Source organism: Anastrepha ludens, chromosome 3 (assembly GCF_028408465.1).
Source record: "Anastrepha ludens isolate Willacy chromosome 3, idAnaLude1.1, whole genome shotgun sequence".
Lineage (NCBI taxonomy): Eukaryota > Metazoa > Arthropoda > Insecta > Diptera > Tephritidae > Anastrepha > Anastrepha ludens.
The window spans coordinates 47,489,178-47,513,481 of NC_071499.1; the positions used below are offsets into that span (position 1 = coordinate 47,489,178).

The 24,304-nt window shown below is 36.7% G+C and overlaps 1 protein-coding gene across 1 annotated transcript; it reads right to left on the reverse strand.

Moving 5' to 3' along the window:
* Positions 1 to 14,611: 14,611 nt before the first annotated feature.
* On the reverse strand, positions 14,612 to 23,969 carry LOC128856416 (uncharacterized). Its single transcript, XM_054091715.1, has 7 exons — positions 23,391 to 23,969; positions 22,939 to 23,273; positions 22,659 to 22,868; positions 19,970 to 20,146; positions 19,605 to 19,903; positions 15,164 to 15,309; positions 14,612 to 15,069 (listed from the first exon to the last, which is right to left on the reverse strand). The coding sequence occupies exons 1-7, from the start codon at positions 23,632 to 23,634 to the stop codon at positions 14,738 to 14,740; spliced, it is 1,743 nt and encodes a 580-aa protein (XP_053947690.1). The 5' UTR covers positions 23,635 to 23,969; the 3' UTR covers positions 14,612 to 14,737.
* Between the last annotated feature and the right edge of the window lie 335 nt (positions 23,970 to 24,304).

Below are 24,304 nucleotides of genomic sequence, written 5' to 3' on the forward strand. Positions count from 1 at the left end.
TAAAACAATAAAAACATTTTATTTAAAAATTTTTAATTTAATTTAATTTTAATAAATAAAATAAAATTAAAAAAAAAAATTAAATATATTTTTACTTAAAATTATATGAAAAATTTATTTATTTTTTTTAATTTTAAATATACTTTTTTAATAAACATTTAATTGAATTAAAAATATTAAATAAAATGAAAAAAAAATTCTTAAATAAATTTTTTCATAAAATTATATGAAAAAGCTAAACATTGAAATGAAATTTTTTTTAATTTCGACGTCGTACCAGCAAATTCGGATTCAACATAAAACTCTATGAAAAAAGCATAAAATTAAAATGATAAAAACTGTAAATACATTGTTTTTTATTTTTATTGTTTTGTTTGTTTTGTTTTGATTTTTAAAACTAAAAGTAAAAAAAAAAATACATTTTTATTTAATTTTTAGAAATAAAATAATAATAAATTTAATTAAATTAATATAATAAAATTTGATAAAATGTTTAAGTAAATGTTTAATAAACAAATTTTATTTAAAATTAAAACAAAAATTATTAAAATTTTTCATATAATTTTAAGTAAATATTTATTTAAAAATTTTATTTTACTTAAAATTAAAAAAAACTATTAAAATTAAATTGAATTAAAAATATTAAAAATTTTTTTAACTACATTTTTACATAAAATTTTTTTATTTTTTTTTAAACAATTTGTTTTTTAAATTTTTTAATTAATTTGTTACTTAAAATTATATCAGAAAAGTCTAAAATTAAAATTATGAAGAAATAATATTTAAAAGTTTTAAATTTATTAAATTACTTAATTTATGAAGATAAACTGAAAAAATTTTTCGAATAAATTTTTACTTAAAATTGTATGAAAAAAGCCTACAATTAAGATGGTACAAACATTTTTTTTAAATTTTTTTAATTGTTTGTTTTCTTTTGCTTTTGGTTCTAATTTATATACAAATTTTTTGATTAAAAATAAATTGAATTAAAAATTTTTAAATAAAATTAAAAAAAGAATTTAATAATTTTTTTTTATAAAATTATATCAGAAAAGTCTAAAATTAAAATGATAAAAAAATTAAATTTAAAATTTTTTAATTTATTAAATTACTTAGTTTATTAGAAAATTTTAAATAAATTAAAAAAAAGTTTTCGAATAAATTTTTACTTAAAATTGGATGAAAAAACTTAAAATTAAGATGGTACAAACATTTTTTTTTTATTTTTTTAATTTTTGTTTTCTTTTGCTTTTTGTTTTAATTCATATACAAATTTTTGATTAAAAATAAATTGAATTAAAATTTTTTAAATAAAATTAAAAAAAAAAAAATTTTATAATTTTTTCATAAAATTATATCAGAAAAATCTAAAATTAAAATGATAAAGAAATTATATATAAAAAATTTTAATTTATTAAATTACTTAATTTATTAGAATATTTTAAATAAATTAAAAAAAAATTTTCGAATAAATTTTTACTTAAAATTGGATGCACAAAACCTAAAATTAAGATGGTACAAACATTTTTTTTTTATTTTTTTAATTTTTTTTTTCTTTTGCTTTTTGTTTTCATTCATATACAAATTTTTGATTAAAAGAAAATTGAATAATTCTTCTCATAAAATGAAATGAAAAATTTTTTTAATTTATTTTTATGATTTGTTTTTAATTTTTTTACTTTTTTTAACTTTTTTTCTTCTTTATTTGCTATTCGTAATCGAATGTAAGCGATTATTTAATTTAAAAGTAATACAATTTTTTTTTTAATTTTTTTTCCGATAAAACTTTTTTATTAAAATTACATTAAATTAAAAAATTTAAATAAAATTTAGAAAATAGTTTGAATAAATTTGTTTTTAATATTAAATCATATTTGTTTTCTGTTTTTTTGTACGTTGTAAGCGATTATACAATTTAAAAGTAATAAATTTCTTTTTTTTAATTTTTTTTACGATAAAACCTTTTTATTAAAATTACATTAAATTAAAAAATTTAAATAAAATTTAGAAAATAGTTTGAGTAAATTTGTTTTTTAATATTAAATCATATTTGTTTTCTGTTTTTTTGTAAGTTTTAGTTTGATTAATATAAAAAAAAATAGCATACAGTCACTTTTCCTATTCGGATATTAAAAAATGACCTATAAATTGCTTTGCAGCGCCATCAAGCGGTTCTTTATGTAAAGAATATATATTAAAACTAAATTTTTCGCACTTAAATATCAGCTATTATAAATTTGTATTGAAAAACTAACATTCATAATACTTTCGCCAATACGAATTCTCAACTATTAATTAACGCCAGCTTCTTTTCAAATTCGAGACTCTCGAAATTTACTGCTCTGATGTGCTTTTTCTTAGAATTTTTTTCTAGAATTCGAATCTGCTAGGAACGATGTCGCAAAAATGGTCCGCCCTAATGTATGCACATAATTGCGTATATAATATAAATATTTGAAAATTAGTATAAAACCAAAACAATGCATGTTCGAAGAATTATAATTAAATTAGTTTGCGTCTACTAAACTCAAATTAACATAATCATTAAGTTTAAATATTTAGCTGTTAATAATGTGATTGAGATTCAGAGAGGCGGGAGCCTAAAATTTTATACATATATATATATATTTATTCTATGTTTGTTACTTAAATGGCATTTCCTTAGAAATATTCGATTTAAAGTTAAGTCTCTTCGTTATTTTTTATTCCTTGTCAATATTTCCACTTAGAAGCATTTATTAAATTCTTTTTATTTTATTTTACTTCGGACAGATGTTGCTCAACGTTGCTTATGGCTGGTACAAAACATGAAAATCACAGATAATACAAGTATATATTTGCATTTATTTAGAAACTTCAAATCTTTACAATAATAGCGGGATTTTTTACCGAGCTCAGACTTGCCGCATACTTCAATACATGAATAGTAATATTTTAAACGCTTAGTGAGAAAAATTATCTATTGAACGCGACATGGCACAATCCGCCTAACACCATCCACACGTTAAACGCAATCGAAAGCGATCGCAATGTCATAAAAGTGTGATAAAGACTCATACAAATACTAGGTTGTTCAAAAAGGTTTTAAGGTTCGATAAGGAGACGATGGTTGCAAGATGTAGAAGATGATATACGAAAGATGAGAACCTCACAAGATAGAGCGAAAGCGGGCTGTCGAGAAGAATGGATGCATATTGTAGAGAAGGCAATGGTTTACCCCGGACTGTAGGGCCAAGATGAAGAAAACCACAGTTTTATGGTTCGAAATACACTTCGTTATTTAGTATAATCTCCCTTAACATCCATACGCATTCCATCCCTGAAGTGAGAATATGGAAGGGCTGCAAAGTACGCTTCCACAGCTGTTATGACCTCGTCATTTGATGAAAAACGCTTTCCACGCATACATTTTTTAGGTCTGGAAACAGATGGTATTCGCCAGGGCTCAAATCTGGTGAATACGGTGGATGTTTTAACAATTCGAACTTTAATCCGGATTTGAGGCATTGGCAAATTGCTCTTGTGACACTTTTTTTCTAATTTTTTTCTTTTGCAAACTGAACCTTTTTCCACGAATTTTTTCCTTCAGCTGGTCTAAAAGGCTACAATAATATTCAGAATTTATTGTTTTACTAGTTTGTTAGTAACTTAGAAAGAAAATTCCTTTCGCATCCCAAAAAACTGATGCTAACACCTTCTTGGCCAATTTCTGGACACGAACTTGTTGCGGAGCCGAAGAACCAGCTTCACACCTCTCACACTCTTTAGCCTCCTGTTTTGATTTATGTAAGATTATGTTGATAGGTTCAAGTCTCTTTCATAGTGTAGAATCGATACACGAAACCCGCTTTATCCTTTCGAAAATCTTCTAAATATTGCTGAGAAAGTCGCATTCGACGTTTGTGCTTTTGCTCCATTGTTAGCGAATGTGACACCTATTGTGTACACTGCTTTCTGAAACCTAGTACTTCAGTCGAAATAGTCAATGAGATAACTCTGCCTTCTACTTCCAAATCTCGTTTAGTCACTCGACGATTTTCAAATAAGAAATGCTGAATTTTTTCTACGACTTCAGGTGTTGTTGCTGCTTTCGACGTGCTTGACGTGGATGATCTTCAAGACTTGTTTGTAAAAGACAAGACTTATTGTAAAAGTGAAGTGTCCACTTTCAACTTTCGTTCATAAATTTCCTTTGCTTTTAAACCTTCCACAAAAATAAAACATTAAAACTTCAATCACTGGACGATACTTGATTTTTCCTTTTGTAGAACTTCCCTGTGGCTCGTCTATACTAAATGGCCTGTAAACAAAGAATGAATTAACAGATTGAAATGAAACTTCACATTGGTGCATATGAAGGACGTGTCAATATAATAAAAAACAAAAAAACTTTAGGCTAGTAGCAACGCTCTATCTTATAGAGCCGCATAACTTATTGAACAACCTACCATAACTTACGCGTACCTCATTTATTGGGTGCTCCACATCTAATTTGTGATGTGGCGCTAATAGTTTTATATGCGAAGCTTTCTTTTGTTTTCCTTAAATGTAGAAAGTTTTCTTCGTGATTCAATTATTAAAGGTTTGCTCACTAGTGGCATTCGATTTTTGATACTCCCTTACAAAAGGTTGCATTTAAGAAGGTGAATAAAGTGGAAAATATTAAATCCTTTTTGTTAAAAATGGTAGCAAAAAAGTATTTTCTTACTTAAATGGAAACAAACTGCGAACGATTTAAAAAATTAATTTTAATTAATATTTGAATGTAAATAATCGTAAAAATAAAATTTATTAGCGAAAATTGCCAAGTCTAATATTAAAACAAGAAATTATTTCACTTAATCCAAGATTATATTTTGTGAATTAATATTTAAATTTAAAACCGATCGCGAAGTTGCGAAGTTTCGCCAACATGAAACAATTTTGTTAAAAATAAATAAATAATTCGCACAATTTTGCTAGGTGTTTGGCTGAGATCCTCTTCCTATTTGTAGAGCGCATTCCACAAATGGAAGGACCTTCAATTTTAAGCCGATTCCGGTAGATGGTGAGAGTTATGAGAAACTTTTTTCATGCTGGTACTGTACTTTGCTAAGCCTCCTCTGGACACTTCATCCATCCATGGGAAAGTGGGCTCATTGTATATTAAATAAGCTCCGTCGATTCCAACTTTTTTATAATGAGGTATGCAATGTTATCGGTCGCGTCGGGACAATCCAATTATTCTCCCTGTCGTAACTCTTTGGGAAATGCTAGCTCTTTGCAAAACATGAGTTCCGTTTAAATCACCACATCATAAGAAATAAAGCTTTGTAAATTCACCACTCATCGATCTCGGATTGTATCAATTACTCTATCATGTCCTGACTTAAGCGATATGTATTCCATGTGATACCACTACTCACCTCCTGAACATACCGATGAGAGCTCTTTAGCGAGTTGTTGCTTGTAAGCAGACCATTTTGAAAATGAAATGTGTTTTCCGCAAATTTTTCTTTTCCTCCACTTTTAGTCAAAATTTCTAGAGCTAGCAGCCTTCTTGCTAAGGGAGCCGATTTGTCAAGAGAGAACGAGAAAGTTGCTTACTGAGCAAACCTTTTATCATTGAAACATGGTCTTCTTTTCATATTCGGTATTTTTTTGAAATGTATCTGAAATTTTCGATTCGATATGATATGAGTACCGAGTTTAAATTTCATTAACAAAATAGTTGAGTGAGTAAAAACGTTTGTACATATACCTATGTGTCTGTCCAGGTTCTTTTTTGTTTTTGTTTTGAAATAATAGATTCTAAAATTTCAGTTAATTTTTATAATTTTTTGATTATTAGTAATTTTTAATTATTATTAATTTTATGATTTAATATATTAATTATTTTTAATTGTATTTAATTAATATTATTTTAATTAATTTTTTTTAATTATTATTATTTTTTACATTTTTAATTACACTTATTTTTTTAATTACTGTTATTTCTTAATTGTTGTCCTTTTCTTAACTTTCGCTCTAATTATAATTTTTGTAATGTAAAATTTTTTATTTTTTCTAACTGCCTTTGTTTTTCTTTGCATTTCTGTTTTTTGCTAGAAGTGTGTTAAAGTATCACCACATACGGCATAATCAGGTTGCGGTTGTTGTAGTTGTAGCAACATAAACATTCCCCATGCGCATATGAGGAATGCTGCTGTAGTTACAATCCTTGGCCGGCTATAAATCCGGGTCATTCCGGTTACGTAGAACCGACTGCCGTGGGAACGAACTTTCTAGTATAACAAAAAAAAAAAAACTGATATGCAAAAGTGAGCCTTAAAACTCTGCTAAATGTGATTTTCCTGTTGTTCAATTTCACTTTCACGGCAGTCAGGTACTAAGGGAGGAGTTTTTCCGATTAAGGACTGTAGTAGCAGTGATCTGATCGGTAAACCAAGAACTGTTAACATAATTTTCTTACGTAATAATAAATATATTTTTGTTTTTGCAATAAGTTGTACAACTGTATGTCCGTTCCTCATTAGTAAAGACTACACAAAAGTACACTTAGACGCCGTTCGTTAATTCATCAGAATCATTCCTTCCAAACAAAAATATGAAATAATTCAAATGTAATTATTGTTAACATTTTAATTAAGTATAACTGAATTGAATTAAGCTCGTAAGCATACCTTAAGGATAATGAGACAAGTACATACCCAATAATATAAAAAACTAATATAAAAAATAAAACCTATTTGGATTTCATTGATAAATAAATATGATAATATTGAAAGACGATATTCGGTGGGAGTTATTGCAATTAAATATTTTGAAATATCACTGGATAATAGAGAATAAGGTGTAAAATTTTACAGTAGATATAAAAGAAAAGGGTTAGTAACTTTTAAAATTTTAAATGCAGTGTAAATATGGACTAATGCCTTCTACTGAAATAACAAAAAGGAGAAGAGAAAGGTTAGATACATCTTTTGCAATGTAAAAAATTATTCTACTTAAATACCAAAAAAAGTGTTACGAACTTTCAAAACTTTGAGCGCAATGTAAATATGGACTTAGTCCATAAATAAAATAAAAGGAAAAGGAAACGGTCAGATAAATATTTTGCAATGTAAAAAATTATTCTACTTAAATGCCAAACCTTTTTGTTAGAAACTTTCACAATTTTAAAAGCAGTGTAAATATGGACTAATTCCTTTTATTTAAACAACAAAAAGCAGAAGTAAACGATTAGATAAATTTTCTTCAATTGTTCGTAGAATGCAAAAATTTGGGGGTTTGAAAGAAAAGGAAACAAAAAAATAGAAATTTTAAGTCACAAGAGAGTAACAGAGTTGGCGGGGTGTAACATTTGAAGAGCAGGGCATGGCAAACATGTTTACGGATGGTTCGAAGGAGGACGGAAGAGTTGATGGGGGAGTATTCTGCTAGGAAGCTAGCCATTAAGCTCACATTTGGGTTTCCGTACCACTGTAGTGGTGAGAAGTCGTCGCTATTGAGGAAGACGTGGCTGCTTGCTTCTGTAATTACTGTAAAGGAGGTAAATATAAGGTTTATAAAATTGGTTATAATAATGCGATTTAAGTCAAATATGCGCCGTTTTGTTCGATGACGAGTTCCCAACGAGATGCCAAGTTCATAATGCCCCTCTTATAGAAGCTCGCTTCCCTATTGTCAAAAAACTCGGAGAGCCAATTTTCACAGGACTCTCTTGTGGACAACTTCCGACTACCAAGCTCGTTCGTCATGGACAGAAATAGGTGGTAATCACTTGGTGCGGGATCCGGACTATACGGTGGATGCAAAAGAACCTCCCATCCGAGCTCCCGGAGCTTCTGGCGCGTCACCAAAGATGTGTGTGGCCTGGCGTTGTCCTGATGGAAGACAATTCGGCCTCTGTTGATCAAAGATGGCCTCTTCTGCATGAGTGCTGCATTCAAGCGGTCCAGTTGTTGGCAGTACAGGTCCGAATTGAGCGTTTGGCCATAGGGGAGCAGCTCATAGTGGATGATTCCCTGCCAATCCCACCAAACACACAGAAGAACCTTCCTGGCCGTCAATCCAGGCTTGGCCACCGTCTGGCCAGCTTCACCGCTTTTCGACCACGACCGTTTGCGCTTCACATTGTCGTAAGTGACCCACTTTTCATCGCCAGTCACCATCCGCTTCAAAAACGGGTCGATTTTGTTGCGATTCAGAAGCGATTCGCATGCATCCATACGGGCAAAAATATTTTTTTTCGTCAAGTCGTGTGGCATCCATACATCGAGCTTCTTTTTGAATCCAAGCTTCTTCAAATGGTTTATAACGGTTTGATGACTCATGCCCAATTCTTGGCCGATGCTACGGCTGCTACTATGCCGGTCTCTTTCGATCAATTCAGCGATTTTATCGCAATTTTCGACGACAGGCCTTCCGGACCGTGGCGCATCTTCGATCACCTCTGCACCAGAACGAAAACGTTGAAACCATCGCTGTGCGGTGGAAATGGAAACTGTATCGGGTCCATAAACTGCACAAATTTTATTGGCAGCATGAGATGCATTTTTGCCTTTATCGTAGTAGTACTGTAAAATATGCTGTATTTTCTCTTTATTTTGCTCCATGTTTGCGGCGCTATAACTCACGAACGACTAAAAGCAAACAACAATTAATCAATCATGTGTTAGCACGTGAAAAGAGCTTTCCAAAAAGCTCTAGCATGAACCGATGCGACGAATACAACTAGAACTACGCGCTTGCAAAGACAAACTTGCGGAAATACCGCAAGACTTTTTTGACAACCTTATATTTACTCCAACAGCCAAGCGGCAATTAGGGCTTTGGGCCCGTTGCTTGTGCATTCGAAATTAGTCGAGGAACGCCTGATTTCTGTCTTGAATGCATCAGAATACTTCGACAATAGGTTCATTTGGCTTCCCGGTCACAGCGGCATAGAGGGAAACTGCTGCGCCGATGTGCTGACTAGATACGGAACCCTGAAGACGGTTTCATCTCAATATGAGCAGATTGAAGTTTCCTTGAGAACCTGTGCTCTGCTGCTTGAAAGATGGGCCTCGCGTCAACTCAGCGATCGCTGGGCTAGTGCGAAAATGTACAAAGTCGCGATATTCTTCTGGCAATGGGTAGATTAAGGACTCTCGAGAGAACTTCTAAGGCTAACGAAGCCGCAGCTATCGAATTTGATTGGTTTCTCTTACCGGACATTGCCCGTTAGGTGTCCATGCTGTGAGAATTGGGATTGCTTCAAGTGCTTTCTGCAGAAGCTGTTTGGAGGACAAGGTGGAATAATCTCAGCACCTTTTCAATTCCCCAACTATTGTTGAGCCCTGTCAGTAGCTTGAAGTGTTTAATACAAACGTAAATCGCCACTGTTGGTGGTCAACCTCTAATCCGAAGCCCCTTCTCCCTTTTCTTCCACCTGTCTGGGTCATTCCCTTCTCATTTTCCCTTCTCTCCCCCTGTATGGTATCACAACTGACAAATTTAAAATTTTTTTCCAAGTGGGCTCCTAGCAAGGGCAGCCATTTAATCTAAGCTAAGTCACTTTTTGTCCTCAAAAAAAGAACGTTTTTCCATTTTTCTAGAGTTTTCCTCTTCGATTGATGTTTTTATAATTTTTGATATGTAGAGATTAAAAATGATGCGTGAAAAAATACCGACTAAGCAAAAGTGCAACGTTTTCTACCCCCTACAAAACGTGACTCGGAGCTTTTTCAAAAATTTGAATTGCCATTTGAGTGAAAAGAAGATCAAAGATCTGCACCACTCTTGAATCACCCTATATGAGTGCTCCATTTAAGTATGATATAATACAAGATTACGTCTTCACAATTCGCCGTGACGTCAGTGCTGTGAATAGACAAACATAAAGAAGAGGAGAAGTAATCGAAAACAATGGGAAGTAATAAAAACCACCAAATATGCGAAATTATGTACACACACACACGCAGTTTCTTGTCACGGCGTCATAGGCAAAAAAAAAAATCTAAAGAACCTGAACAGGAACACTGTTATCTCTTCCGACATAGACTATCATGTAAGTCTTCCATCACCACCCTTGCTATTCTCCTGTTCACTCCCAATCAGGGAAGAATGGAAGACAAATCTTACCGAAATCGATGGCCCTCTGATTATATATACAGATGGTTCAAAACAAGATGGTAAAGTGGGATTTGGAATCTTTTCCAATTCCTCTCACATCAATCTATCATTTAGATTACCCAATTACTGTAGTGTATTCCAAGCGGAAGTATGCGCTATCTGGTATGCTGCGAAAACTATCTTAGAAAAGAGAATATCACTGGAGGATATCCTCTTTTTCACTGACAGTCAAGCGGCCGTTCGAGCACTCAGCTCCTCTTATACCCACTCAGATGAGGTTCGATCCTGTCTCTTATCTCTTAACGAGATAAGTGTTCAGAATTCTGTCCAAGTTATCTGGTTACCGGGCCACAGTGGATTCGAAGGTAACTGCAAAGCTGATGAGTTCGCGTGAGCTGGAGCTGCGCAATCAAATATTAGTAACTTACCAACAATCCACATTCCGCTCGCAACATGAAAAATGATCTGGCCATCCTACAATCTGAAACAGACAAAAACCCTTATAAGTCTATCGAGCTAAAACGAACTAAGGCATATAATATCTCTTATCACCGGCCACTGCCTTTTGGACACTCACGCACGTCGGCTCGGGGTTCCTCAAAACGGCCTGTGCAGATACTGCGAGGACGAAGATGAGGAAGTATCGAGCAGGCATTTGCTGTGCAGTTGTCCCGGCCTAGCCAGAAGTCGACTCGCTCTTCTAGGTTCTCCAACAATTGACAATCTTTCAGCACTCTCGAACCAGAAAATCGAATCTCTCATCAAATTCTCCAAACGAATTAATATCTTTGACGAAAATCTACAATAAAAATCTCGGTTAGGTGGGGAAATCATATAACATAATGAGCTCTAGGGCAACACAACGGACCCAACTTGCGGTCTATGTGGCACTCCGATGCGGGGTCACCCTTAAACCAACCAACCAACCAAAGAACCGCATTTGGAGGTACTGTTATTATTCTGCTCCCACAATTGAATATGTGGCACATAATTTTCATTAATTTGTTTAATTTAAGAACCCCAAACAAGTACCGTCTCTCCTTTAATTTGTCTATTTGAAGTGATGACATCATCGGTTGTCTATATCGTGAAAAATGAAGTCCAGAAGACGTCAACTTCTATATTCTGCACATCGCACGTTCTATTCACATACAAAATTACCTCCTTTATATTTTATAAAATTTCATATTAAACTCTGATATCCAAACTGTCGTCATATCCATTTTGCCGCAGAAAATGCAGTTTGGTCCATTGGTATATCAAAATCTTTGCCAACTCAGTTCTGGTACGTTTATTTAGTAAAAAAAAAATCTTTACACTAAAACTTATCTGTGAATTGAGTTCATCGACGACGATCCATCAAAGTTCTGTCGCTCTTCATCCGCGACACAAAGTACGAGTGCATCTGCAAACTGATCTTTGTGGAGGCGAACATTTTTTATTAAACCGAAATTTAGAACTCTTTAAATTAATATATATATATAAGGTGAAGTCCAAAATGAACAAGAGTGAGCTAAAATAGAAACCAAAGGAGCTTTTTTCTGATAACTTCGAGTTTATTTATTCAAAATAGTCCCCTATGGCATTGATACACTGTTTTGCGCGATCTAAAAGGTTTTCGAAAGAGTGTTTCAGGCCATTGACCGGAACGTCCTTCAGGATGTCGGTACAAGCCTTTTGGATGGCCTCTACGGACGCAACACGTTTTCCTTTCGTGGCCAAATGCAATAATCCGAATAGGTAGAAGCCTTATAAAAATATATGCCGTTCAGTGTCGGCTTGAAACTGTAGGTCCTCCATTTGTGGAACAACATCAAGACGTACACCAGAAATAGGAGGAGGAGTTCGGCCAACCTCCCAAAAAGGGTGTACGCGCCAATTATATTTATATATAATATATAGAAGCCTCAGGGGGCCATATCAGGCAAATGTGGTGAGTGATTGATTGATTCAAGTGCGATTTCTAGTCAAAAAATCAGTCACAAGAGTTGATCGATGAAATGGTGCATTATCATGCAATAAGCGGCAGCTTCCTCCTTCGCGGTATTCCGCGCGAATTCGACAAATGTGAAGCAACAAACGCTTCAAAACGTCAAGATAGAAAATTGCATTGACGGTTTGGCCAAGTTGGCATGAACTCCTTGTGGATAATTCCCTTGGAATTGTAAAAACAAATGAGCATCGAATTGATTTTTGTCTTCTCCAAATGCGATTTTTTTGGTGGTGGCTCGTCTGGGGCACTTTGACTTAGTGCCTAGTGGTTAGTTTTACAATTCATCACCAGCTTCAATGTTATAAAGGAAGATCTCGTTTTTTCTCGCCTCTTTAATGAGGTCTTTCGAATGTTGAATTCTGAGCAATTTTTGGTCCTCAGTTAACTTGTGCGGAATGAGACGTTCACAGACCTTTCGTAAGCCCAAATGATCAATTAGAATGCGATGAATCGATGTTTTGGAGATATTCAACTCCGATTGTACGAATTTCAACGACGATTTTGTTTCGTTTTTGATAAATTTACGAACAATTTCGATGGAGTTTTCGGTGATTACTGATTTTGGGCGGCACATATATTCATTGTCATGTATGTCCTCACAACCATCTCTGAAGCATGTAAACCACTCATGAACTCTGGCACGAGATAGAAAAAAAACGCCATAAACTTTTTTCATCAATTCAAATGTTTCGGTAAACGTTTTACCGATTTTAAAACAAAATTTGATATTACCTGTTTGTTGGAAACTCATTTTCGAACCGATGACACAAACATACAGACACTTTAGACGCTAAAACTTCGCTTCCACTGAACTGAATGTCACCAAGCTTTCTCTGGAAGTCAGCTGGGCATGCAACTTCCCACGCACTAACTCTTTAAAAAGATGGCGCCATCAAAAACATTTTTATGATGCCAGTCTTGTTTAGTTTGGACTTCACCGTGTATATAATAGGCGTTTACATTCTTTATTGAGAGTTTGGCCAAGTTCCTGTTCTTATTTTTGACGTGTGTCGTGATGTTGTTCCACAAAAAGCGGCCTTACTGTTCTAAACTCCGAACGGCAAATGTTTTGTTATGAAGAACTTTTTCATCGCAGAGGCTTACCATTGCCTGCTAAGGGGCGACCGCTATTAGAAACAATTTTTTCCATCATTTGCTATTCCGCTCTCCCTAAATGATTGCCTAATTTTAACTTTTATTTCTCTACTTTAACTCTTCAATTTTGGGAGGATTGCACGCTTCACTGAATATTTCTAGCTGAAGTATTCGTCGCAATTTCCTCCTTCCAATAGTAGCACCAATGTTTCTTTTTTAACTATTTTTTTTTTTTGGTCCACAATTCACAACACTTTGTTCACTCACATTTTGTTAAGCTCTTTCTTTGCTCGCCCAGGACCGCCCGCGATTGCCCGAAACTATATCTTTTGTCTTTACTTCGTCGCTTCTCGGGCTGCCACTTTGAGAAAATAGTTTGTGTTGTTTACTAGCCCGCAGTGGCCCACAAAAAAAACCGGTCGAGTTTGTGAAAACTGTCAAAATTAATCATCCAATTTTGTTTTTGAGCAACCTTTTGACCAAATAATACAAAAAAACAACAAATATGTTGAGTGATAATAATCTTTATTTTAACCTTTACGCGCTCCATTGCTTGCCTGCTTGTATACTGCCGCTGTCTAAATTACAAGTGTCGATTATGGTAGACGCGCGACACCATTTCTAAAAATTAGAAACCTCCGTTAGATTGATTAATTGCCGATGAATTGGCAAACTGTGGATTAGTGATTATCCCAAAGGGACCAGAGCCAATAATCAGAATCAGTTTTGCAGGAATCATGAATTGGATCAGCGATTATGAACGCAATTTACATAAAGAGCGATGGTTCAGTCTACAACGCTGCAGAGCTGCATAGTGTTTTGTGACAAGCCTAAACAGAAAACTGTCGAACTTAATTCTAAAAAACTTTCTTCGTTTTAGAAAAGACGTTCGGTTGATGGTTGGTATCATTACAGGACACACTCCATAGGGTCAGCAGACGACTATTATTGGAATCATTGGGGACCCGATTTGTCTGTCTTGCTGAGAGGAGCCGGATAACACTGAGCATTTTTTCTGTGAGTGTTCTGCCTCTGCTAGAGCAAGACTGCCAATTTTGAGTTTTGATGTCATGAGAACGAGTAAAATTTGTTATCTCAAACTGGAGAATATTTTCAAGTTTACCAAAGAATCTGGAAAATTCCCACAGGACTGGCTATCTCTGTCACTGACTTTATTCTATCCTACCTCTTTCTCTCCGTCACTTTTCTCCTTTCCTCCTTGACTATCAATCCTTTTACTTTCCAGTGCTTCGAATGCAATGGGCTTTTTAGCCTGAATGTTTGAAGAGTTACCATTATTTCGAAGCTTCTTGGCTCGCATTTTTCAAATTTAAATTTCAGGTTGATGAATTTCGCGCCATTTTGCATATAAAATCTGTAGCTTCAAGTTTATGTAATTACAATTTTTCCTACACAACCCAGCGCAATATTGCCCCAACTGGACGTAACACCTCAATCAATTATTTTTTTATACACTTCAAAATCTGATTTTTGAAAGTGTTTTTTAACAAATTTTTAATTTTTTTTTTCATATAATTTTATAACAACATAGCCTCATTCTTGTACTTTTTGCTGCGTACTTTCATCCGTTTCATCACTTGGCTGGGAGACTTGTGAAAGACGGCTCTCAATCGATGCTTTGCTTCTACGTCTGCGCACCGATTCCATTGATTGAGTGCGCTTTTTCATCGATATCTCCGCATCATTCATTTGTCGGCAACTGTCCACAAAATAAATCAAATCAGGACTATTCAAGATTTTTGCCACAGCATAAGCCTCGTCGAGTATTTCCTTGGTACGTTCAACTTTATGGAGCACCGCTTGAGCTTTGCAAATTAATAATGTGCTGAGGAAGCGCCAAACGTTGCTGTTGCAATTTTTCGTTTCTGCATATAAATTAAAATGAATGTTGTGAATTTAGCACTCAAGTATGTATGTATGTAGGCATGGGAGGTGAGTTATGTGAGAGTGAGAATATACCTTCAACAGCTTTACGCCCCACCGAACTACACTCGTCGACTCGGTTCTGTTTCAAATGGCTGCGGGCGATTTCATGCAGCAAATAACACTTCTCAATCGAATATTTAGAAAAGTGTATGCGTTTCTCCAAGCGTGCCAAATATTTTCTATATGTAAAGAAATAACATTTATGAATGTGACATATAAAACGTACAAAGACAAGTTTTGATGTATAGGGTGAACAGATTGGAGGTACTTATTCCAAAAGGGGTTTTTTGGCAGAACACGCGTGACTACTGCCAAACGAAATACATTCTGTTTTAGTATTCCTTGGCGTTTCATCATGAAAAGTCTTACGCCTCAACAACGGTTACCAATCGTACAATTCTAAACGAAAATGGACGCCCTGTGAAAATTGTTCATCGCGCGCTCAGACCAACTTATGGTTGTACAGCGATGAGGCCCATTTTTGACTTAACGGCTACATCAATAAGCAAAATTGTCGTACTTGGGCTGAAGAGCAACTCGCAGCCATTCAAGAACAGCCATTATATCCATTGAAAGCCACCGCTTGGTGCAGCCTATGGGCTGGAGAAATCATTGGCCTATTTTTCGTCAAAGGCGAGGTTGGTGCCAAGGTAACATTGAATGGCGAACGCTATCGCGCAATGATAAACGACTAGCGCTGGAAATTGAAGCTTGTGATCTCCACAGCATTTGATCGCAACAAGACTTGCCATACAGCCCATGAAACAATGGATTTACTGCGTCGTTGTTTAGGTGACCAGTTTATCTCTCGTCTCCCACCAGTGGATTGGTCATCAAGGTTGTGTGATATTACACCTTTGGAAATTTATTTGTGAGGGTATTTTAATTCTAAATTCTTTGTGGATAAATACGTTTTGATTGAGACATTGGAAGCCAACACTACTAAAGTTATTCAGGAGTATCCGACCAAAGTCCTGCAGCGAGTCACGAGTACGGTACACTAGACAGGGCCGGTTTTAAACTATGCAGCGCCTGTCTGGTCGCCTGGAACCAGTGATTCGCAATAGACGAAGCTAAAGACTTATCAAAATACTGCCAATAGAACTGCGACAGGATATGTCTTGATGTCTCCACTTCAACATCTACATGACGAGGCCCATATATTCCCTGTAGAGGAGCACAATAAACTGCTCAGCAAACAGTTCCTGTTAGGGTGTTAGAGCAGGTCCCACCCTTGCGAACACCTGCTTGAGCCTGAGCCACCTCCTAGGCATGTTAGCAGACATCTCCTCAACTAGGCGGACGAGATCCAGGACAAAATAGACCGACAATTACTGGAACGGACAGTGTACAGACAGACGATATTAATCGGGAGACTCTTACCACCTTCTTAAGCTCCCGACCCTCGAGTGCCGTCATCGATGTCCAACCACCACCTATTGCCGACGAAGAGCTCCAACTTCCCCGTGAGTGCCGCGTAACCTTGGCATAATTACAATCTATTCAGAATTGACCCCGACATACTAAACATATGTCCGGCATGTGAGGGCACCCCGCACGACACCAACCACCTTTTCACATACCCCATCAAATACACTCATCGAACACCCCTCTCCCTCTGGACTCAACCTGTCGAAACAGCAAGTTTCCTGGGCCTACCGTTAGATGGACGAGACGAAGACGAACGGTGATTTACACTACACTGAGAGGGCAAAGTTACTGCTACGAGGGGTGTCTTTTATATGTCGGGATTTGGCAAACCCTGGTGTTGCAATCTGGCAACTGACAGCTGTATCGCAAAGTTTGGCATTTTTTGGCTTTTACGTACTCAGAACGTTTTGAAATACCAGTGCTATTTGTGTTGTTTACAGTAACTTAAAAGATTCATCTCGGTCCAAAAATGGAATTAAATCGTGCGATTATTTTTTATAACTTTCGACGTGGATTAACTCAACAACATTGCATGGATGAACTTAATTCATTTTTTGGCGATGAAGCTCCATCAAGGGCCAGTGTTTATCGATGGCATGGTGAATTCAATCGTGGTGGTAGTTCACTCCAAGACGAATTTCGTGAAGGTCGTCCAAAATCAGTTGTTGTTCCGAAATCCATTGATGCTGTGCGCGAACTGATATTTCAAGAACGTCATGTGACCTATCGTGAGATTGAGACCATCTTAGGCATTAGTGGGACCAGCATACATTCAATATTGCATAAACATTTGACTGTCAAAAAAATTTGTTCGCGTTGGATCCCACGCAATTTGTCAATCGCTCAAAAAAAAGCTCGTGTCGATTGGTCGAAGGAAATGCTCAAAAAATACGATCGCGGGGCTTCGAAACACGTCTGTGACATCGTGACAGGTGATGAATCATGGATTTACGCGTATGAGCCCGAAAGTAAACAGCAGTCGACTGTATGGATGTTTCAAGATGAGCCAAATCCAACAAAAGTTGTTCGCGCACGAAGCACTTCCAAGCAAATGGCCGCCTGTTTTTTCAGAAAAACTGGACATGTCACAACCGTACCACTAGAACAACGCAGAACAGTAAATTCTGAATGGTACACAACCATTTTTTTGCCAGTTGTCCTCCAAGAAATTAGGAAAACCAATCGCCAAAGACGGATCACTCTTCACCAGGACAATGCGAGCTCTCACACATCGGCTCAAACAATTGCATTTTTGAGCACCCAAAACATCGAATTAATGGGTCATCCGCCGTATAGTCCTGACTTGGCACCGAATGACCTCTTTTTATTCCCTTACGTAAAAAACAAACTGAGAGGTCAACGTTTTTCGACACCTGAAGAAGCGGTTGCGGCATTCAGAATGCATGTTTTGGAGGTACCTCATTCAGAGTGGCAAAAGTGCTTCGACAATTGGTACAAACGCTTGCAAAAGTGTATAGATCTTCATGGAGAATATTTTGAAAAACAATAAAGTGATTTTCGAGGATTAAAATTTGTTTTTGTTCTCTAATCCCGACATATAAAAGGCACCCCTCGTACGACAACAAGCGAGGCACGAGTCATTCAAAATTGGTGTTTACGGATGACCGAATTACGGCGCAGTTGCGGCCAACATTTGAAAGGGATTATCTTTAAAAAATAAATGTCATGAAAACTTCTGCATAAAAATAATAAAAATTGCACAATAAATTTGAATTTTCGTTGTTTTATTTCCATTTAAAATCCTATACATAGTTTTCGCAAAACATTTTACCTCATTAGTGCCCCTCATTGTTGGTCTTGGAGTTAGAAAGCCCAAAGGTTCCACAAATTTGTGCCTTGTCGAATTTTACTATGGGTCTTATTTCACAGAAATTTCATACGATCAATAAAAATCCGCATAAAATTCAAAATTTGTTTGGAAATGAAGAGCCTCTTGTAGATTGATCTGGTTACCCACACTGTTACTTAAAAAAAAGAGGAATTTTAATCTGAAAACCAATCCCCTTACCTCATTTTGCATTGAACATTTATAATATATTACATATATGTATATTAGGCCGGGTCGATTTGTGGGGAGGCAAAAAAATCGCCCATTGCTCTGTGAAAATCATATTCTAGGGATCAAAATAAGAAACTTTGCCGAAGGAACCATACCTCTAAAACGAATTCTGATGTCCCCCAATTTGGGTCGAACTTTTTAGTTTCTTTTCTCATGTGAAGGCCAAAAATGGTGATATTTTGAAATGATTGTATGGGGAACCCCCCAGGGGAGTTCCAGGGGGTGTGCCACTGGCATGGGTGGATCGGTCGTCCAAAGTTAGTGGGGGTCGGTCATACATTTGGACTCGATTGTAGCACTCTGAATGGGTCAAAGTGGGATTTTTCGTTCGACCCAAATTGGGGGACATCAGAATTCGTTTTAGAGGTATGGTTCCTTCGGCAAAGTTTCTTATTTTGATCCCTAGAATACGATTTTCACAGAGCAATGAGCGATTTTTAAATCGACTCGCCATACATTGTATATTGAACCCAAGGATGATAGATTTGCCAGGTTTGCTCTACTGTTTGTTTAACTACGGTGATAAAGAAAATTGTGAGGCGCACTTCGGCTGCCACTTCACGAGGGAGATTCAACCGAATTTTGCACAATCATTTCACGTATATTCCCAGACTCGTCCGATCAGTCGTTGTTCAGACGGTCAGGAAGTGTCATTGGTTGATTTTTTTCGTATATTACCAACACATTCTCGTATTCTTTTGTAAACACATCCCAAGTGGCGTCAGCCTATAAGCTGATTCTGTCAAATTCGCTGAGAGCCGATTAACGGTCTTCAAAACAGAGGTGCGCATGCAATCTTTTCATCATCATATTGGACCTTTTGCTATATTTGATGAGATCCCTGCCTGTCTTAAATTCACTTTTTAGCAAGTGACGGCTTACGAGTACTACTCGTCGTTATAATACTCGTTGCATCATAAAACGTGGGAGAGTCTTTCATTCAAACATCTATGGTACACTTACTTATAAGCTATCATCGTATAATCAGTGGCATCCGGTTCTTGATAAGTGGATTTATCTCCGAAAACAAAGGAAACTGCACGATCCTTGTTCTTGTCGGTTGGAATACGCAACAAATGCAACAAACGGTTCTTGTTGAAATGGACTGGCGGTGAGTTAATCCGTTCAATGTAGCGATCGATGTAGGCCAACGCTAACGTATTGTAGACTTCATTGAGGAACTCGAACTTCCAGGGCATAACACGATGCGTCTTCAATACCACATAATCGCCCATAACTTCTTCGACATATTTACTGAGTTTCTATGGAATTTTAAATGGGAAACGCTATACGTACGCACTTATTCATATACCAGCGTAATTACTTACATCAATTTTTCCCTTGGCCCTCATTTGACGAATTGTGCGCAATATCGTCAGCATATTGCGACGCGTCTGGTACTGTATATGATTCAGATGTGCCTGGCGATGCTTCTCCCAAACTGTCTTATCCGGACACTTGCGCATTTGCTCATTGTATAGCGGACTGCGTGCTTGAAGCATTTTCTAGAAATGAATGACAATAGAACGAATGGAGCGAAATAACCACCCTTATGCTCAAATAGTCAATTTAGGGATTTCTTAATAAGTCTTGGTAAATTTGCGAACCCCCAAAAAACCTTGGCGGAAAAAACCTTTTGAACTTTGGAAAAAGTGTGTTTCGCTAGATCTCTCCTCGCTCTCTTTGAGGTGATAAGAGTGTAGAGTTGGAGCCACACAAAGTTTACGAGGGTTTATATGGCTCACTAGATGAATACCATGGCTCCGCACGCGAGCTGTTATCTCTTTTCGGATAACACAGCCGGAGTTGTCTTACAAAATTTCCTAATCATCTATATAATCTATAAATCTTCTTCTTCTTAATTGGCGCGATAACCGCTTACGCGATTTCGGCCGAGTTTAACAAAGCGCGCCAATCGTTTCTTTTTCGTACTAACCAAGTGAAGCCAAGTTCTGCTCCACCTGATCTTTCCAACGCAGAGAAGGCCTTCCTCTTCCCATGCTACCACCAGCTGGTACCGCATCGAATACTTTGAGAGCCGGAGCGTTTCTAACCACTCGGACGACATGACTCAGCCAACGTAGCCGGACTATAAATACGAGCACTATAAATATATTGACCACCGCGCCACCTAGCGGAAACATGTTTGCAAAGATATTTTTAATTTCGTTTGTGAAAGTTATGGATATAGAAAAAGTGGTAACTTGCAATGTTTAAATTTAGACTTAGATTTACGTCGACCTCATGGTCTTTTGTGCCCTCCACTCATCACAGTACCTCATCTAGATCCAGTTCTTATTCAACTTAACATAGCGCTGGGTTGGACTGAGCGTGTGTGCCTTTCTTTCGGCGGCAAATAGCCAAGATGTCTCCACCTTCTTCGCGCTATAGCGCTGGATTCAAAGAGAAAGTGAATTGGAGTCTCCTGGGATTGGTCAAAGGAACGACAAGAGTCAGTGAACTACACAGTCGGCAATGGTATGTGAGGATGCCCATGAACGTTCTCAATTTATCCTTAAGGAGAGTTAGGAGATCTTTGTACCTCTTTTGGTTGCATCCTTCCAGTAAGGATTTCGCCTGCCGTAGGCCCATAGTTTGGTGCAAGATAAGCTCTTTTAGCCTTAGGTCTCAACTCTTAAGCTTCATCAAGAAGAAGGAAACAGCCATAGCAAGGAAAGGCTCGTGAAACTTGCTATGTTAAAGGAACCCCAGTTTGAGGGGCGCATCACTCACTGAAGATATCATCTTTCGTATGACGCGCGCAGTAAACGGGGATCTGTGACATCAGCGTACTTTTCATTTTGAGAGATCCACTGAAAAGAAAGTCCTTATATAAATACACATATGTCGGTTTGCATAGCCGATTGAGGCCACTATTGATCCGAGTTTGGAACCCACTGTAGGCACGAAGCATCAAATATCAGAAAAGACTTTTCATTAATAGAACACGTTTTTTCTAATAGCGGCCATCACTCCAACCTTCGAGTGCATTTCTGTCATGTAAGAGCGTCTCAGGCAAACCTCCGAGTTATTTCTGCCATGAAAAAGCTCCTCATAAAAATATCTGCCGTTCGGAGTCGGCTAGAAACTTTAGGTTCCGCCATTTGTGGAACAACGTCAAGACGCACACCACAAATAGGAAGAGGAGCTCGGCCAAACACCCAGAAAGGGTGTACGCGCCAATTATATATACAAATATATGAGAGGTTCTCATAAAAACCAAGCTTTGGGCTCGGAGGTGGCATAAAACTGTACGTTCGTTCAAGCCAACAGCAAAGGCGTACACCATAAATTATAGCGTTCCCACGACAGTCGGTTCTATGTTATCGAAACCGCCCGGTTTTATGTACGACCAAGGATTACCACTCCAGTAGCATTCACCGTGCATGTATGTGGAACGTTTATTCTGAATCATTAACAACAACAACCGTAAAGTGCGGAAAAACACTTAACACCAGACCAGATAAAATCTTCTGTTTTTGTTGGATGCTCCAGCTCCGAGCAAATCAAATTTACAGACCTAATTTATCTACCTCTGGGTAGCTCCCGAACATTCGTTTGAGAGCGAGCTAATGTGAGAGGGCAAATCAACGAGGTATCTGGTTGTGGGCTGGGTTTGGGGGACCCGCCACGTAAAAATCTCTCCAAAGAAAAACTACGCGAATCTCGGATGAGAACTGCTTACTCTGAGGACGACCCCCAAAAACCAGGTTTCCTCGCTAATCAAGAAGCAGAATTGATCTACGATGCACTAGAATGTGAGAAAAATTGATTGCATGCAATAAAATGAGAAACCTCACTCTCGGAAAGGGCCTCAGCAGTGTATGCCCGCATTTTGACACTACGGTATGTTGCCCACTTCATTCAGTGCAGTTATAACTTTTTCAACCGAAACACTTTTCAAACCAAATATAAACTTTCTATCGAATACCCTGCGTGCATGTGCTCATACGAGTACTAAAAATCTGAAATTTTTCGTATGCCGTAGTCAGCCTACTCACAATTTATTTATCTTACCAAAAATTTCTTTAGCACTTCATATTTGGTATGTGTCAGATGGCGCAAGAAAGGCGTGGAAACTTTGCACTGCGGCAACAGTAGGTGGGGATTTTCTCGCAGTTCTTTCAGGAATAGTACATCAATCCAACTTTTGTTGTAATAAATTTGATTGAATACTTTGAATGCGCGTTCCCGCCTAGCGACCTCACGTGGTGACAGCAGCACTTCCTGTAAATCGTGAAATTTTAGGTGTTTCCTTGTATTTTATTTTGTTTTTGTTTTGACGATTCATCGCTACCTCCTTTTCGAGTATGCTAAGCACGTCACATTTGCCCTGCTCACGTAGTATTTTCCATAACGGACGTGGATCAACGTATTTCCTGCGTTCCAAGTAATGCAAAACCTTTTCGAAAATCTTCTCATTTCTCAATATGAACGGACCAAGAGTTTCACCAATAGAATCGTTGAAATTCTCATTTACTACAACTAAACGATTCTCAAACGCCGCTACTTTATTGCCATAGAATACATGCGTATTGTCATGCAATTCCATTTTACAATTTTCCAATTGGTTTAGCTCATACAGCGCATCACAAATCTCAAGATTTATTGGAGCATTATTTGGTTCAATAGCTGCAAGAGAAAACTGTGTTTAAATATGCAAATATAGGTATGTAGATAACAAATATTGAGTTCTTTGTCAGCAAATAATGCAAGCTCATGAATGTGTGTATGTAGGTATGTATGTACCTCCTGCTGCCAGACCATCCTCCAGTGCTCCTTGCGTCTGCGCAATACTACGCTTGCACTGGCTGCGGAAGTAAAGTGCACGGGAATCGTCATCCTTCAGCTCCAGTGATTTGTTGTAGTAGTTCGCTGCAATATCCAATTGTTGTTTGTGTGTGTAGAAAAGCCCCCAATCGCGATAGAGTATCTGCACATGTTCGTCACTCCAAGCGATCTTCTCCCACGGCAGTACTTGTACCTCCTGCATCCTGTCAATTTGCTGTAGCTTATTTTTGCTTTCAGAGGAAACTTTTGGATCTCAATACTTTTGGCGCACAATGATGGCTAGTTGTTGTTGTTGTTTTTTTTTAATTTTATTAGAATTTGATTGCAAAATGTTAAAAATAAATTATTTGGCCTTGAAAGCAGATTGTAATTTTCTTATATGTGATTTTGTTCATTTCAGTTCATGATTCAATTATTGCTTCATGATTTCAGTTTCTGACGTGAAGAGACCTGATAGCGAACAAAATTTAAATTTTCTTGCTTAGTTGAAAATTATTTTATTATTGAAAAACCGAAAACGACATGACATAAAAATCGTCACGCAATTAAAACATGTAAAACTATCAAAATTAAAAAACTGACTGACAGAATGTATACATTTTAATTTTGTTTGACCATGTAGAATTTTAGAAAGGGTGGTTTTCAAAATGTGTAGAATCTGCAAGTTATTTTTGAAGCGAAACTTCTTAGGCATCGTTGGACGAGCGAAAATGGAGAGTGAAATTTCAAGGTCATGCAACTTTTTGGGCATTTTCGTTCCGCAAGAGAGAAAACAGATATAACGTAGAGGAAAAGGAGAGAGAGAGCTATACCCTATATATATCTTAGAAACACTTTAGGCTACTTTTCGTGAGTTTTTCCTTGTGGTTGCT

Bases quoted from the DNA above. Each gene is read 5' to 3' on its own strand.
- LOC128856416 (XM_054091715.1), bottom strand. From the start codon at position 23,634: ATGCAGGAGGTACAAGTACTGCCGTGGGAGAAGATCGCTTGGAGTGAC. The intron at 22,869-22,938 runs GTAGCGATGAAT...CACGATTTACAG, and splicing joins TTAGCATACTCGAAAAGGAG to GAAGTGCTGCTGTCACCACG. The intron at 20,147-22,658 runs GTAAGATAAATA...ATTCATTTCTAG, and splicing joins AAGTGCTAAAGAAATTTTTG to AAAATGCTTCAAGCACGCAG.